This window comes from Apium graveolens, chromosome 9 (genome assembly GCF_009905375.1).
Source record: "Apium graveolens cultivar Ventura chromosome 9, ASM990537v1, whole genome shotgun sequence".
Taxonomy (NCBI): Eukaryota; Viridiplantae; Streptophyta; class Magnoliopsida; order Apiales; family Apiaceae; genus Apium; species Apium graveolens.
The window spans coordinates 13,160,039-13,175,712 of record NC_133655.1 but is presented as its reverse complement, the minus strand read 5'-3'; the positions used below and the strand labels follow the sequence as shown (position 1 = coordinate 13,175,712).

Below are 15,674 nucleotides of genomic sequence, written 5' to 3'. Positions count from 1 at the left end.
ATCTTTCTCTAATAGATTGCACAATGGTTTAGAAATTTTTGAGAAATCCTTGATGAACCGCCGATAGAAAGTCGCATTACCAAGCTGCGGATTTCCTTAACAGAAATTGGTGGAGGAAGGTTTTCAATGACCCCCACCTTGGCTTTGTCCATCTCAAGACCTTTACTAGAGACCTTATTCCCAAGAACGATGCCCTGTTGCACCATAAAGTGACATTTCTCCCAGTTTAGAACCAGATTGGTCTAAATACACCTTTTAAGAATTATGCCAAGATTTTGCAAGCACTCGTCGAAAGAATCCCCGAACACAGAAAAATTATCCATGAACACCTCCACATTCTGACCAATCATGTTAGAGAAGATGGCCATCATGCATCTCTGAAATATGGCAGGTGCACCACATAACCCAAAAGAAACTCTTCTGAAGGCAAAATTACCAAACGGGCAAGTGAAGGTAGTATTTTCTTGATCTTCTAGAGCAATGCAGATCTGATTATAGCCCGAATAGCCGTCCAGAAGACAATAGTATTCATGCCCAGCCAACCTGTCAAGCATCTGATCAATAAAAGGAAGAGGGAAGTGATCCTTCCTTGTGGCTTTATTCAGCTTTCGATAATCCATGCACACCCTCCACCCCGTGACTGTTCGAGTAGGAATGAGCTCATTCTTTTCATTAGCAACCACGGTGATGCCTCCTTTCTTCGTCACACACTGAATTGGGCTTACCAAAAAACTGTTAGAAATAGGATAGATGATCCCTACATCTAGCCACTTGAGAATTTCCTTATTCACAACCTCCTGCATGATCGAATTTAGCCTTCTCTGTTGCTCAACAGTCGGCTTGCTTCCTTCCTCTAGCAGAATTTTGTGCATGCAATAAGAAGGGATTATTCCCTTGATATCTGCTATAGTACATCCAATTGCAGATTTAAACTCTCTCAGAATTCTCAAGAGCTTTTCCTCATCACTACCTAAAAGGTCAGATGCAATAATAACAGGAAAAGTAGATGCAGCACCTAAAAAAGCATACAGTAAGTGTTCAGGCAATGGTTTAAGCTCAAGTATAGGAGCTTCCTCAATAAATGGCTTGAGACGCCCCTCAGCATTTTTAAGTTCTGACAATCCAAGAGATTCAAAAGGCATATCAGGCCTTCGCTTCCAAGGAGAAGCATTCAAATACTGTAACTGTTCATCACCTTCATCATCTTCACTATCTGAATTCCCCATCAAGGCTTTCTCTAAGGCATCAGACCTTAGCATTTGATCAAGCTCTGAAGTAACCACATATTCAACCAATTCCACCTTAAAGCACTCCTCTTCATCAGTAGGGAATTTCATGGCATTAAAAACATTAAAGGTCACATCCCGATCCTATACTCGCATAGTGAGCTCACCCTTCTACACATCAATCAAGGTTCATCCAGTAGCCAAGAAAGGTCTTCCCAAGATTATGGGAATCTTCTTATCCTTCTCGAAATCAAGAATTACAAAGTCAGCAGGAAAGATGAGTTTGTCCACTTTGACCAAGACATCCTCCACAATGCCTCATGGATATGTAATAGAGCGATCAGCCAACTGTAAGGACATATAAGTGGGTTTTGGATCAGGTAGACCCAACTTCTTGAAGATAGACAAAGGCATCAGATTGATGCTAGCTCCTAAATCACATAAACACTTGTCGAATGACAAGTTTCCGATGATGCAAGGAATAGTGAAGCTTCTAGGATCTTTAAGCTTGGGAGGTAATTTCTGTTGCAGCACAGCGCTGCATTCCTCCGTTAGCACAACGGTCTCTAAGTCATCAAGCTTCACTTTCATTGAGAGAATATCTTTCATAAACTTCACATAGCTTGACATTTGTTCAAGAGCTTTTGCTAAAGGTATGTTGATATGAAGTTTCTTGAACACCTCCAGAAACTTAGCAAATTATTTATCCAACTTTTGCTTCTGCATCCTCTTTGGAAAAGGAGGTGGAGGATAGACCTGTTTCTCCCCTGTATTACCCTTAGGAGGAGTGTGTTCCACAGTTTTCTTCCTTGATTCCACTTATGCTTTCTTCTGCATATCTTCTTCAGCCATATCCTCTGGAACTTGAGATTTTTCGGGGTTCACAACCTTCCAAGACCTCAATGTAATTTCCTTGACTTGCTCTTTTGCTTCCCTCTTTCCTGGAACTTCTGTATCACTAGGGAGTGTACCAAGTTTTCGATTCAACAAAGCATTGGCAATCTGCCCAATTTGATTCTCCAGAGTCTTGATAGAAACCACTTGGCTTTTACACATGAGCCTCAACTCCTCAAATTTAGATTTTTCATAAGATTGACTTGTACTTCCATGCAGTAGTTGTTGAAGTTGGAGTTGTTGTCTTGGTGTATATTGCAGTTGTTGAAAACCAGGACGGTTGAATTGCCTTACTGCATACTGCTGATAAGGCAGTTGCACCGCATTCTGATTGTTGCTCCAGCTGAAGTTAGGATGATTACGGTTGTTGGGATGATAAGTGGCCGGAACTGTTTGTTGCGACCTTTGAAAGTTGCTTACAAACTGAGCTGATTCACTAGAAATAACACATTGCTCAGTTTCATGCACACCTTCACAAAGCTCACAAACACTTGTGATCTGATTAACTCCGTAATTAGCCAAAGAATCCACCTTCATCGTTAAAGCCTTAAGCTTAGCAGCTATAGCAATAGCTGCATCCACCTCCAAAATTCCTGCTACCTTGCTTTGAGGTAGTCTCTGAGTTGGGTTCTGGTATTCATTAGCAACCATCTATTCAATCAACTCATAAGGTTCATCATAACTCTTAGCCCATAAGGCTCCACCTGATGTTGCATCGAGCATGGGTCTAAACTGTGCTCCCAAACCATTATAAAAGCAGTTGATAATCATCCAGTCAGGAATCCCATGATGAGGACACTTCCTAAGCATCTCCTTATAACACTCCCAAGTTCACATAAAGACTCTCCCGATTGCTGCGCAAATTGAGTAAGAGCGTTCCTGATTGCAACTATCTTTGCCATAAGGAAGAATTTAGTAAGAAACTTCTGAGCAAGATCTTCCTAAGTAGTGATAGAACCTGCTGGTAGAGAATACAACCAGCACTTAGCTTTATCCCTCAGAGATAATGGGAAAAGCCTCAGCTTAACATCATCTTCAGAAACATTGTTGAATTTGAAAGTGTCGCAGATCTCGATGAAATTTCTAATGTGCATGTTGGGATCGCCCGTTGGAGAACCCCCAAACTAGACTGAATTCGGCACCATCTGAATCGTGCTAGCCTTGATTTCAAAGGTATTAGCCGCGATGGTTAGTCTGACAATGCTATATTGAATGTCATTGATCTTCGGTTGAGAGTAATCCATCAAAACCTTCAGATTCGCTATTTGATCTCCCATTGCAACAAAAAAAATTTCTTCAACTTTCTCAACTTATGAAAAAACTTCTTCAACTACTTCGACTTCTTCCAGTGCTTTTTTACGAGATTGAGAACGTGTTCGCATACACGGTCTCTAGAGTACCTGAAACACCAAAAGTAAAATATCTGAGTCGGTGAACTTTAACGACCACTGATGTCAAGCACATAAACTAAATTAAACACCGAGTCCCCGACAGCGGCGCCAAAAACTTGTTAGGGCGAAAACATGCGCTAAAATTTTACGCAAGTATACGCGTTCGCAAGTAATATATGATATAAATTAGATCTGTACCCACAGAGACTCTTTTTAGTTAACTTAAGATTATGCACCTATGCAACAATGTATGGCTATCGCTCAATGCTAAAACAATAACAAGTTGAGATGTTTATAAATAATATTAAACTAACATGCAATTAACTAAGAATAAAAGTGATTGAATTAAATATATGAGACAAACATGGGATTCTAACTTCATTAAATACTTCATTGAAAGTCATTGTTCTTAACCTTAGCAAGCAATGGTGATGACAACTAATCAGATAACACAAAACTAGTAAACGCCAACTTTCGTTGTACGAATACCCTACTACCAGACATCCACAAAAGAGATAGAAACTACATAGATACCAATTATGCTGAGACCCTATATGTCAATGGAATTTGACAACATAAGGGTTTAATGAACAAGTAATCTATCGTGATTACATAGGGCAAGTAAGATGGTTAAAATTACTTACAAATCATGTATAACAATTATACATGAACCTATGCTAGCATGACAAGTTCTAAAACTCTATATTCACTTTCGCTGCAATAGAGATTAACATGTTATCTTATATGTTAGCTACGCACATAAGACGAATAAGCACAACCAATACTAGGATATCAATCAATCACCACACACCAAGATATTGAAACAAAGTAACTATAGAAATCCATAAGTAAATCCGTCAGATTCCCACGATAACGATTAGTTCATAACCGAACTCATCGTCACCATGGGTTCTAATGAAAGCATGGTAAATAAACTAAGATAACTAGGTCTGAATAACTGAATAATAATAACAAAGTACGTTAACAAGAGTATTAGGTTCAAACAACAAAGAAAACAAGCATCCAAGATTCCAACTTAAGCAAAGAATTACAAGTAAAAACAAGATCTTCTTCTTCTTCTCCTTCATTGTATTGTGCTATTAGGTCTTCTTGCTGCTATCTCCTTACTCTTCTATATGAAAAACATCTTTTAAAAGTCTTTAAATACTAGCCCAACAGTTCAGGAGTCCAGCAAATCAATCTTATAATAGAATCAAGATTCCTGGAACTCGACCTAGCGCGGTCGGCCTCAATATTCAGCGCGGCCGCCCTGATTTTCTGACAAATGGGCGCGGCCGCTCCCAAGACTAGCGTGGTCACCCTGACCTTCTGGAAAAACTTGATTTTTCTGCTTTCTTGACCTCAATTGCTAGTTTCTTTTGTGCTAACTCCCGAGGCTCCATCCTAACACCCTTTTAGCATATAAACAATGTAAAATATATTCATTCTTCCATATATACCATGAAATGCAAAATACTACAAAACACATCAAAAATACAAATAACTTGATTATAAATCACCAATTCGAGTTTTACGAAGCGTTCTAAATGGATATAAATGCCACTTATCAGTCCACTTCCTCCAACCTCAGGGTATAGGGGCATCCCGTAAGGGGGTTAGTGGTCATGATCGTTGAGTACTCATACCCAACGGGTCGATAATTCACAGGTGCATGTAGCTGCTGAAATTGGGGACTCGTCCCTTGAGAAGCTGGGGGGATTCGTCTCTTATGGATGAGTCTCAGTTGCTCCTACCAGGTTCCCCCCTTGGGTGGAGGCATAGGTTGAGTGCAGGGGTATCTCTACCACTGATGATATTGTTTGGGTCGTCTCAGCCGGTGTTTCTTCAGGGGCATTGTTTCTGCTCCGTATGTTCACCATGGTTGTTGTTATATTGTTCCATAGACGGCGTCAAATGTTATGGGTAAGAAGTTATGATGTATTTATTGCTAGGGTTTGTGAGTTTTGAGGTTCGACTTGACTACTCTCCTATCTCGCGACTCGATTTGCCTTCACAAGATGCCTAAGTACCTTGATGTTTGCCAATGATCAAGTCAAAAACGTAGTTCTGATTTGTGGGGTGAGACCCCTTATATAGGCATGAGATGCCTTTGAATTGGATTAAAGTTAGAAGACTTGGTGGACAAGTCTCAGATTTAGAATGGACTTTGGAGCCCTATAATGCAAGAAATTGATTTCTTGTCCCATGGGGTTTCTTGGAGGTCAATCTCCAAGGAATTGTATCCCTATTTGGATTTCACTTATCAGCTGATTTTACCTATATTAATTAGTTACGAAATTAATTAATATTCAGGGTTTTGGGTCCTTTAAAATGAGCTTTATTAACAACCCAAACCGGACATAATTAATGCGATATTAATTACGCAACCAGAGTTTATTTTACTCCCTATCAGTAATATATAAATAATGTAATTTATAAAATAATATATTTGATAATATCTTATTTGCATAACATTTATTGGTGTAATATATTGTCATGCATCTAAATATATAATTTATGCATCATAAATAATGATGTAAAAATCGATAATTATATATAATTGGTTGAACTACTAATTTAAAATTAATCAAAATTGGAAATTTATCCGAAAAATTAATCGAGGTAAAAATCAGATGTGTTTTAATATTATTCAAATATTATTATTACTATATTAATTATTTAAGAACAAATATATATTAATTATACCACAATTTTATAAATATTCATATTTACATAAATGTATAATTTTATATTTAATTAATTATCATATATATCTCGATAAAGACACATTTATAAGATTTATAAGAATTAATCAAATCAATTAGGAAAGAATGACGAAAATATACTATTTTTTACTTTAAGTGTCCAAAATACCGATTGATAGTGAGAGTCGGTTCCACATAAAAAATCCAGCAAATACGCATGAGACTTATGCGTATATAAACTTTTAGAAAGTTTTAAAGATGGTTCCACATAAAAAATCCAGCAAATACGCATGAGACTTATGCGTATATAAACTTTTAGAAAGTTTTAAAGAACACGCATGACAGATGTGCATGTCCTTCATTAAAAAATAATTTAATATCGTGCATCTTAAGACACGCATACCAAAAAAGGAAATTAATAAAATAAAGAATACGCGTTGTGTACAGACATATTTAGTGAACATTTTGGACCAGTCTCAACATTTTTAAACACTTTGGGTTTTATAAAAAAAAGTGAATATTTTGATATAACACCTTCCGATTCATCTTGTAGAGAATTAATGAGTTATATCGAGAAGTTCTAGAACTGTGATGATAAATCATTTAAACGAGTAAATAAATAAAATAATACTAGTAATTTTTTTGACAAAAAGGAATAAAATTGGGGATCTACCTATATATGTTGGGACTTGGGAACTAACTACTGTTTCCATTTACAAAAACTGTACTTTCCTCTCCACCGAAAATCCCCAAATCAAAACAAAACAAATAAAAAAACAGATCAGATCTGAACCAAACAAACCCTAATTTCAATGGCGACACGCGAAGAGAACGTCTACATGGCGAAACTCGCCGAACAGGCCGAGCGTTACGAAGAGATGGTTGAATTCATGGAGAAAGTCTCCGACACCGTCACCGATTCCGACGAACTCTCCGTCGAGGAACGTAACCTTCTCTCCGTCGCTTACAAGAACGTGATCGGCGCTCGCCGTGCTTCGTGGCGCATCATTTCGTCGATCGAGCAGAAGGAAGAGTCGCGTGGCAATGCGGATCATGTGGCGACGATTAAGGAGTACAGGGCGAAGATCGAGACGGAGCTTTCGAAGATCTGTGATGGAATTTTGAAGCTTTTGGATGCTAAGTTGATTCCGGCTGCGAGTGCGGGTGATTCGAAAGTGTTTTATTTGAAGATGAAGGGAGATTATCATAGGTATATGGCGGAGTTTAAGGTTGCGGATGAGAGGAAGGAGGCTGCTGAGAATACGCTTAACGCGTATAAGGCTGCTCAGGTATAATCTAATTATGTTATGTTAATTGACTGCTGCTTGCTTATGTTGTTAATTTTGCGATTATGTTGATACTTTGATAATGCAATACGATATTTCTGTCAATTGTTGGTTTGTGTTATGTTGTAATGCTTATATCGATAGATCAATACCGTATTCCTTTCAGTTGCTGATTTATGTTATGTCGTTAAATTTGTGATTATATTTATAGATTGATAATGCACTACGATATTTCTATTAATTGTCAGTTTGTGTTATGTTATTGTGCTTATACCGATAGATCAATGCCGGATTTCTTTCAGTTGCTGGTTTATTTATGTTATAGTAATGCTTGTAGATAGTGTTGCGTATTTATGTGTTTGTATTGCATTGTTTGGTGATAAAAGTGTATTTATGTGTTTGTATTGCATTGTTTGGTGATAAAAGTTTTAATGGACACGTATTGAGCAATAGTGTGGTGGAAGTGAGTTTTGCAATAATAGTCTGTATTTACGTGTGTACAATGATGCACGTATAAGGACTCTAGGAAGGTAGAAGCTTTTTTGCTGATATGTTTTGCAGTTGTGTTATGTGTAGAACTAGTAATGAACACAGTAATTGTTTTGTTGTATTGTGTAGAATCAGAATTCTGTGTATTTCTGTGAGTGTATATTTCTTATTTCTCCTGCAAGCTAGGTTTTAGTAACAATGCATAGTTATGATTGTTTCAGTTATTGCATATTTAGTATACTGTGATTGTTAATTGTTGTTTTCTTCCAATTATTCGGGCCAATAATTTGTTTTCTGCATTTGAGGAATCCCAGGTGAAATGTTTGTACAGTTAACTCATCCTAGCTTGTCCATTTATTGTTATTATATTTTGTTCTCTATTGATTAGTGTTCATTTTCTTGTTACGGTTAATTACATAATGGTTAAAGCTCATGCTCACATGCCTCCATTGAGGCTTGAACTCTCGACCTCTTACTACAAGGAAGAGTAGAGGGTATCAGCTAGGCTCATCCTTGCAGATTGTTCTTTATCTTTGTCCTACATTTTGTATGTAGGTTATACAAATGGACCATCCAGAATGCCTTCTTTTTACAACTATTGTCGTTGATTGTGACTTAAAGTGTGGTTTGTAAACTTCTTACTTTGTCTCGTATCTTTTCTTACAGGATATAGCAAATTCTGAGTTAGCTTCTACACATCCGATCAGACTTGGACTGGCTTTGAACTTCTCTGTTTTCTACTATGAGATTCTGAATTCGCCTGACCGAGCATGTAACCTTGCAAAACAGGTGAGAGGAGACACTACATGCGGTCTAGTATTTGCATAGTTATTGTGTTTTTTTGTAAATTTCAATTTGGTATGACTCTTAACTTACTGGTGCGCACACAGGATCAGGCATTTATTTATAAAGTTAAAAAGTGCTAGACTTACATAAACATACATCAGTTAAATTCTAAAAATCTTAAATTAATGATAGTCTGTAGACTGTAGCATTGATGTTGGCCTGATAACATTATTTATATATTTAGTATGATATACTACTCCTGTTACAGTTTTTTAGGCTGCTAAAATATGAAGTAATTAAACACTTAGATGATATGGAAATGTGTGATATAAGTTTCTGCATCTTGCTAGTATACTTCACCCCTTCAAATTTTCATATCGTAAGTAGATTGATTTCTTTATAAACAACATACCCTTAATGTTAATTTTTCTTCTATTTGTCAGCTCATTCGCGTGTCTAACTATTATTTAACTCATAAAGTGTTAGTATACATCTTCAATGTCAAGCATGTCAATATTTTACTATTCCGATTGAGCCCATCAGTCATCACTATTCAGATTGAGCTCAAGATTTTAAGCAGCCATTCTTTTTGTATTTCTGTACTTGAAGGCTGTAACACGAAGATGGATCTAGATAACCAATTACAAAGCCAAAACTCACGTGACTCTTGTCCCATAAAAAGACTTTTGACAGGGAGAGTGAAAATATGGGTACCTGTAGATTGCAGTTAACTATTATCAGGACTGCTGTATTGTCCACTCAATTGTATGTTATATATAAGATCTCCCCGCTAACAGTATCTTATGGCTATTTGACATAATTTCTGGATATGGGATATCTTCAACAGCTGGAAACCTTGTATTTTAATTTCGGATTGGTGTGCACAATTAGAAGTGTACTGATACTTGTTTGTAATGCTAGGCTTTTGATGAAGCCATCGCAGAACTAGATACCCTGGGAGAGGATTCCTACAAGGATAGCACTCTGATAATGCAACTTCTTCGGGACAATCTGACTTTGTGGACTTCAGATATGCAGGTTTCACTTGTCTTCAACTTAATTAAAGATTATATATCCATTACTCTTGGTGTTGCATATCAAGTAACATTTTTGTATGTGTATAGGATGATGCTGGAGAAGAGATCAAGGAATCTGCCAAGAACGAGGATGAACCCCAGCCCCAGGCATAGTGAAGTTCATTATATAAGCCAAGTTATCATGCTTCATCTTTTGCTGTTTTTAATTGAAGAAGTTGCTTGATCCCTTTTACCAATTTGTTATTGGGCTCTCCCAGGGATTTATGAACCCTTTTAGATGAAAGCAATATCTAGTAGGCTCCTGTTTTAGTCTTCAAAGATTTCTATTTTAATCTTCAAAGATTATCTTCCCACCTGCTGTTGATATGGTGGTTCTATCATGTTATAACAACCTAAAATTACTTGCTTATAATAATTCTGTGAATGAGCAAAAACTTTCTTGCTCTCGAAATATCAATTGCCTTCGTTTGGATTGAGTGCTAAAGTTTGTTGCATAACCCTTTTTAATGCAGTTTTAAAATAATGGTTGTGTAGGTTTATGATTCTAAGGCTGTATTTGGATGGGGGTTGGGAGGGAGTGGATTGGGTTGGGTTGGGATGGGTTCATGAGAATCATATTTGTGAAAGTTTGTCAAAGCAGGGGTTTTGTTAGGGTTCATTAAGGGTTGAATGAGGTTAATTTGCAATACAAAATTAGAAATTTTCCAATACCATTATTTGGGGTGTTGGCGGTTTAACTTTTTTTTATTGATCCTCTCTTTTTCTCACTCTCTCTCTCTTTCTCTCTCTATTAAAGTTTTTCTATTTTTTTTGATTTTTTTTTTAAATTTTTTAAAAATATTTTAAAATTTAGTTAAAATTTTTAGATAAAATTTAAAAACATTGACTAGTTTTTCAACATATAATTTATACATAATAAAAATCAACTTTACTCCAAATCAAACATGTCAAGGAACTCCAAACCAAACATGTCAAAGATTCAATTCCTACTAACTCCGCACCTATACCTATATTCAATTGAGTTAAAAGTTCAACCTAACCTAGCCCGACTCAACCCCTCCCTCCTAAACCTCCAATTTAAACAAGGTCTAAAACAAGGTCTAAAAGTACCATTTTTTTCTAAGGGTTAAATATTAAAGTGGTCACTCAACTGAAAGCCATATATAGTTTTATCATCAAACTTAACGGGGTATCATTTAAATCACTAAACTGATAATAAATATCAAACGAATAGCTCAAAATATGTGCTCGAGAATTAAAAATTATTTTTATGAAGTTCTAGACATATTTCTAGATTTCTATTACAACCACATTAAAATGTATGAATTCTAATATATTCGATAATATAGTGAGATTTTTAAAAATTGATCTACTATTTATTTTTATTTTTGTAATGATATTTTTTAATTTAAATAAAAATAATTAGTAGATAAATTTTTAAAAATCTCATTATGAGATATGCCGAAGGCTTAGTTACATTGTATTTATGAGATATTGATTTTTTTAAAAAGTTTGTTTATAGATGATCAAACTCCAACCCGTAAACGTGACGAACCAATGCGAAGATAGAAAATAAAAAAGGTGATTCCCCAAATGTCACCGTTTAACTAAGAATGACCCTAAATGTCATTTTGGAAAAAAAAATTACCCCAAATATCACTTAAAAACAGAGTTTCGGTTGAAGTTTTTATTATTAATAAAAAACTCAATTTCGTTTGACATTTTTTTATTTTTTAAATCGAAAAACGCAGTTTCAAATGAAGTTATGCAAAACAAAAACGTAATTTGAAATTGGGTTTATAGTCTTAACGCAATATGAATTGCCGTTTTCCACTTTTTTTACCCAAAATACTCGATAACAATGTTATGTTTTCAAGTTCAAAATTTTATTCATATATATAAATAATTTAATATTTTTAAAACCCAAATTGGGAATTGGTAAACCCTAAAATATTAGAAACGGTTAATAATTAGATTTCAATTGATAACTCCGGTGAGCGGGCGGTTCCGTCCGACGGCGTTCCTGGACCTTCTGTGCGGGGGTGGGGTGTAGCTGCTGGTTGGGCGCCTGCAAAACAACACCGGAAGGGGGGTTTGGCTCCCACGGCGCCTCCGGTGTGAGAATAAGAACAAGCTTTGGAGAAGACGAAGGTATGTATATTTATGTAATTTAGAGGCAGTTGTGTGTTTGTGTGTGGATGTGTATATGTGATGGCTGCTGTGTGTTTTTGAGTGTATGAGAGTGTGTGAGTGTGCAAGAGTGAATATTTTCCAACCCCTAAACCCTTCAGTCTTGGGGGTATATATAGCCCCAAGGTAGGGTTTAGGGGTAGTTACATCTAAATCTGGGCCGTTGGATCTTGGGAGGGGAGGACGCTTGGCTTGGGTGGATTGCTTACACGTGTCCAGGGGAGGACCACTTCCAGAGTGTCCTAACGACCTTCTGACACGCGTCGTGCTTGTCTGGTGTGTTGGTTGTTGATAGTTGTCACAGTCACGTGCCCACGTACCCTTGCTTGGCAGGTTGTGGGGTGTGTATGTGTTTGTTGGGACCCCCCTCATGGTGGCTTGAGCCCTGATCCGGGTCCGGGTAGGCATCGGGTCAATGTTCCGGGTTGGATCAGGATCCGGGTCATGAGAAGAGCCCGGGCCTGGTCTCTCCATTTGGCTGTTCTGGGAGAGGGGGGTCTCGGTCCATCAATCGAGCCTGGTATCCTTAAGATCCAGGTTGAATCCTAGCCGGGTCTCTCATACCCTATCATTTGCCCCCCACTCCCTTATGCAGATTTTCTGGATGAGGGAGTAGGTTAGAATTACATAGTTGCCTTGGTAGAAAATTTTGCGCTCCTGGTTGCCCCCCAATCTGGATCTGGTGTAATGGATACCAATCCGGATTGAGGTAGAATAGTTGCTTCAGAGAAATTTCTGCTCCTGGTTGCCCCCCAATCCGGATCCGATTTAATGGATATCAATCCGGATTGAGCAGAAAAATTTCTGCTCCTGGTTGCCCCCCAATCCGGATCTGGTTTAATGGATACTAATCTGGATTTAAGGCAGAATGGCTGCTTGAGAAAAATTTCTGCTCCTGGTTGCTCCCCAATCCGGATCTGGTTTAATGAATGTCAATCCGGATTTAAGGCAGAATTGCTGCTTCAGAAAAATTTCTGCTCCTGGTTGCCCCCAATCTGGATCTGGTGTAATGAATACCAATCCGGATTTAATGCAGAATGGCTGCTTCAGAAAAATTTCTGCTCCTGGTTGCCCCCCAATCCGGATCTGGTTTAATGGATACCAACCCGGATTTAAGGCAGAATGGCTGCTTCAGAAATGTATGGGATTCGCAATGATCCGGATTATGGCTATTGATCCGGGTCTTGGGCTGCGGAATTCGAAAGGTTTTGGAATTTCAAACGGTTTTGCTGCTCTTCCCCTCTTCGAATTTGAATTTTGGGCAGTTACTTCCTAGAAACCCGCCCCATAATCATTATGGGTTTTAATTGTGATTTAATATATATATATATATACATATATGTATATATATATATATAGATTTTTTTTTGTAATCGTTCCCCCAGGCCAATTATCCCCTGCCACGTGGTCGGGGCTCTTTAATTCTCCTTGCCTATAAAAGGCTGCACCCCCTCTTTCAATTTACTCTTTATTCACATCAAAAAAGAAAAAGAAAACCAACAGTTGTCATTTTCTTCTCCTGTTCGAAGTAATTTTCGAGAATTTGGAGGCTTGGGCTTTGTTCTTCGCTTTCTCTGTTCTCCGATTTCTGCTATGCTACAAATCTGTAAGTCCTTATTTTCTTTTTTCCTCCTTTTCTTTTCGATTTTTCATAGTTTTTCTCCTAGTTCTTGCATGATTTGGATTAATGGCAGATTTGTGTGTTTTTTGGTTTGTTTTGTAGTGGGTTTGCTCGTTTTTGTTTATGTATGTATAGATATGTGAGTTTTGGGTGTTGTTTATGGATTTTTATGCTATTTTTCTGGGTTTGGTTTCGAGTTTTTTGGTTTTTCTAAATTGCTGTTCTCCGTGTTCTTGGTATAAAATAGTTGTGTGTATGTGTTTGTTTTGGTTATATTGCTCTTTGATTCTCAAGATGACTATTTGTGGGTTAGGGTTTTGTTTTGGACCCGGGTAGGGGGTGTTAGATCCGGGTCCGGTTTAGTATATTTGGGTAGGGTTGTATGACTTAGGTTTTGTAATTTGTTTTTGGCTGCTATGGATCCGGGTCAGGGTGTTTGTCGTATAGATCTGGGTCCGTGGTTGTTTGGTTTTTTGGATTGTAGTTAACATGATCCGGATCGTTGATGTTTTTCCGGGTTGGACTTGCATTGGTGGTCCGGATCATTAGGTTATGGTAAAACTAACATAACGTACCTGATCCAGACCGCTTAGTAAGACAAATAAAATCTGTAGGGCCCAGGCTAACTGACCTTCATATTAATAGGTATATGGTCCGGACCAAGGAGCGAGCTAGGAAAGTCTATAACTGTTATCCCAACTTTTCTGACGAGGAGAGTGATCCGGATTCATCTGGTAGAGAACAGATCCGGGGTGAGATGGTGAGGAAGGGGTCCGGGTCTGTGGGAACAATTACTAGCTTCCGGTTCAAGAGGCTTCCGGAGAACTCGGTCATCTTTACGCCAGAGGGCCGCTGGTCTGATATTAAGTATCATTTCGTGAGAAAGCCACCCGGGTTTGAAGATAGCATTTATTATACCCGGGTCAGATACGAGAGGCACGAGGATGGCCACCCGGGTGTTTATGACCAAGGTGCTCTGGAAGCAGCTTTTGCTTCGTTTGGGATCAGCCGGGATCATTACCAGCTGAAGGATTTTTACGCAGAAGCTGACCCGGGTGATATGGACAAGGCGATCCGGGATGCCTTTCAATTAAAACCCGATATCGCTTGGAGGTGGCCCGAGCCCCATGAGAGGATTTTCCATCGTCCCGTGGATGGTTTTATTCCGGTCTGGCTGGAGCATCTAAGGTCCGGGTGGAGCCCTCGCTGCCATATTTTTCTTAAGCACCTTTGTAAGTATGTCTACAGGATATCCCCTATGCAGATAACTCCAAACGGAATCAAGTCTATGACCTGGTTCATAGCTTGCTGTAACAAGGCCGGGCTCATGCCTACCTTCAAGTTGTTCCACCAGATTTTCTATCTTTCTAGATCGAGCCAGAAGCCTTTTTATGAGCTGAGGTTCCGGGCGGCAGAATGTGGCTTTGGTCCGGGTAGGTCGAAACCGGTTATGCATCAGACCTCGTTGAAACATTGGAACGGGGAGATATTGATGCTGAAGGGGTACGATCTGGAGTTTCTCCCTTACTTTACAACCGGGGAAGTTAAGCAAAGTTCAACCCGAAGATTTTAGAGGGAGAGGCTGTAGATCATATTAGGAAATTTTGCGGTAGTCTCGGGTTCCAGCCGACCCGGGATACCTTTATGAACCATAAACTCTTGTTCCAACTTGGCTGTAAGTTCTTCTTTAACCTGTTCTGTTAGTGATCCGGGTCCCCATCCCTGCTTGGGGATCCGGATTAAGTTCCTTTTCCTTTTGACTTGTAATTGTTGGGAAACTCTGTTTGGTCTTTGATCCGGGTCTCTCTGCTTTTTCTGATGATCCGGATCAACGAATATTTTGCTTTTTTAATTGTAGCTAATTTGCATAAATCATCTTCCCATGATCCGGGCTTACTGCAGTATTTTATTTCCGGATTTGGTAGTCTTTGCATATATACCAATCCTGTGCTTATAGTTTTCTTTTCCAATTTTTCAGGTTTGCCACATTACAACCCTGCATCCAGAGCGATAATGTCTTCTTCGGCTTATGCAGCAGCTTTCAACTCA

At 38.2% G+C, this 15,674-nt stretch overlaps 1 protein-coding gene and 1 non-coding gene across 2 annotated transcripts; both read left to right on the top strand.

Moving 5' to 3' along the window:
* Window positions 1-2,901: 2,901 nt before the first annotated feature.
* LOC141688088 (small nucleolar RNA R71) lies at window positions 2,902-3,007 on the top strand. The gene has a single exon (XR_012561554.1). It is a non-coding gene; the product is annotated as a small nucleolar RNA R71 (small nucleolar RNA).
* A 3,906-nt stretch (window positions 3,008-6,913) lies between these two features.
* On the top strand, window positions 6,914-10,265 carry LOC141683353 (14-3-3 protein 2-like). The gene is made up of 4 exons (XM_074488048.1): window positions 6,914-7,505; window positions 8,658-8,780; window positions 9,699-9,815; window positions 9,902-10,265. The coding sequence occupies exons 1-4, from the start codon at window positions 7,029-7,031 to the stop codon at window positions 9,965-9,967; spliced, it is 783 nt and encodes a 260-aa protein (XP_074344149.1). The 5' UTR covers window positions 6,914-7,028; the 3' UTR covers window positions 9,968-10,265.
* Window positions 10,266-15,674: the final 5,409 nt, after the last annotated feature.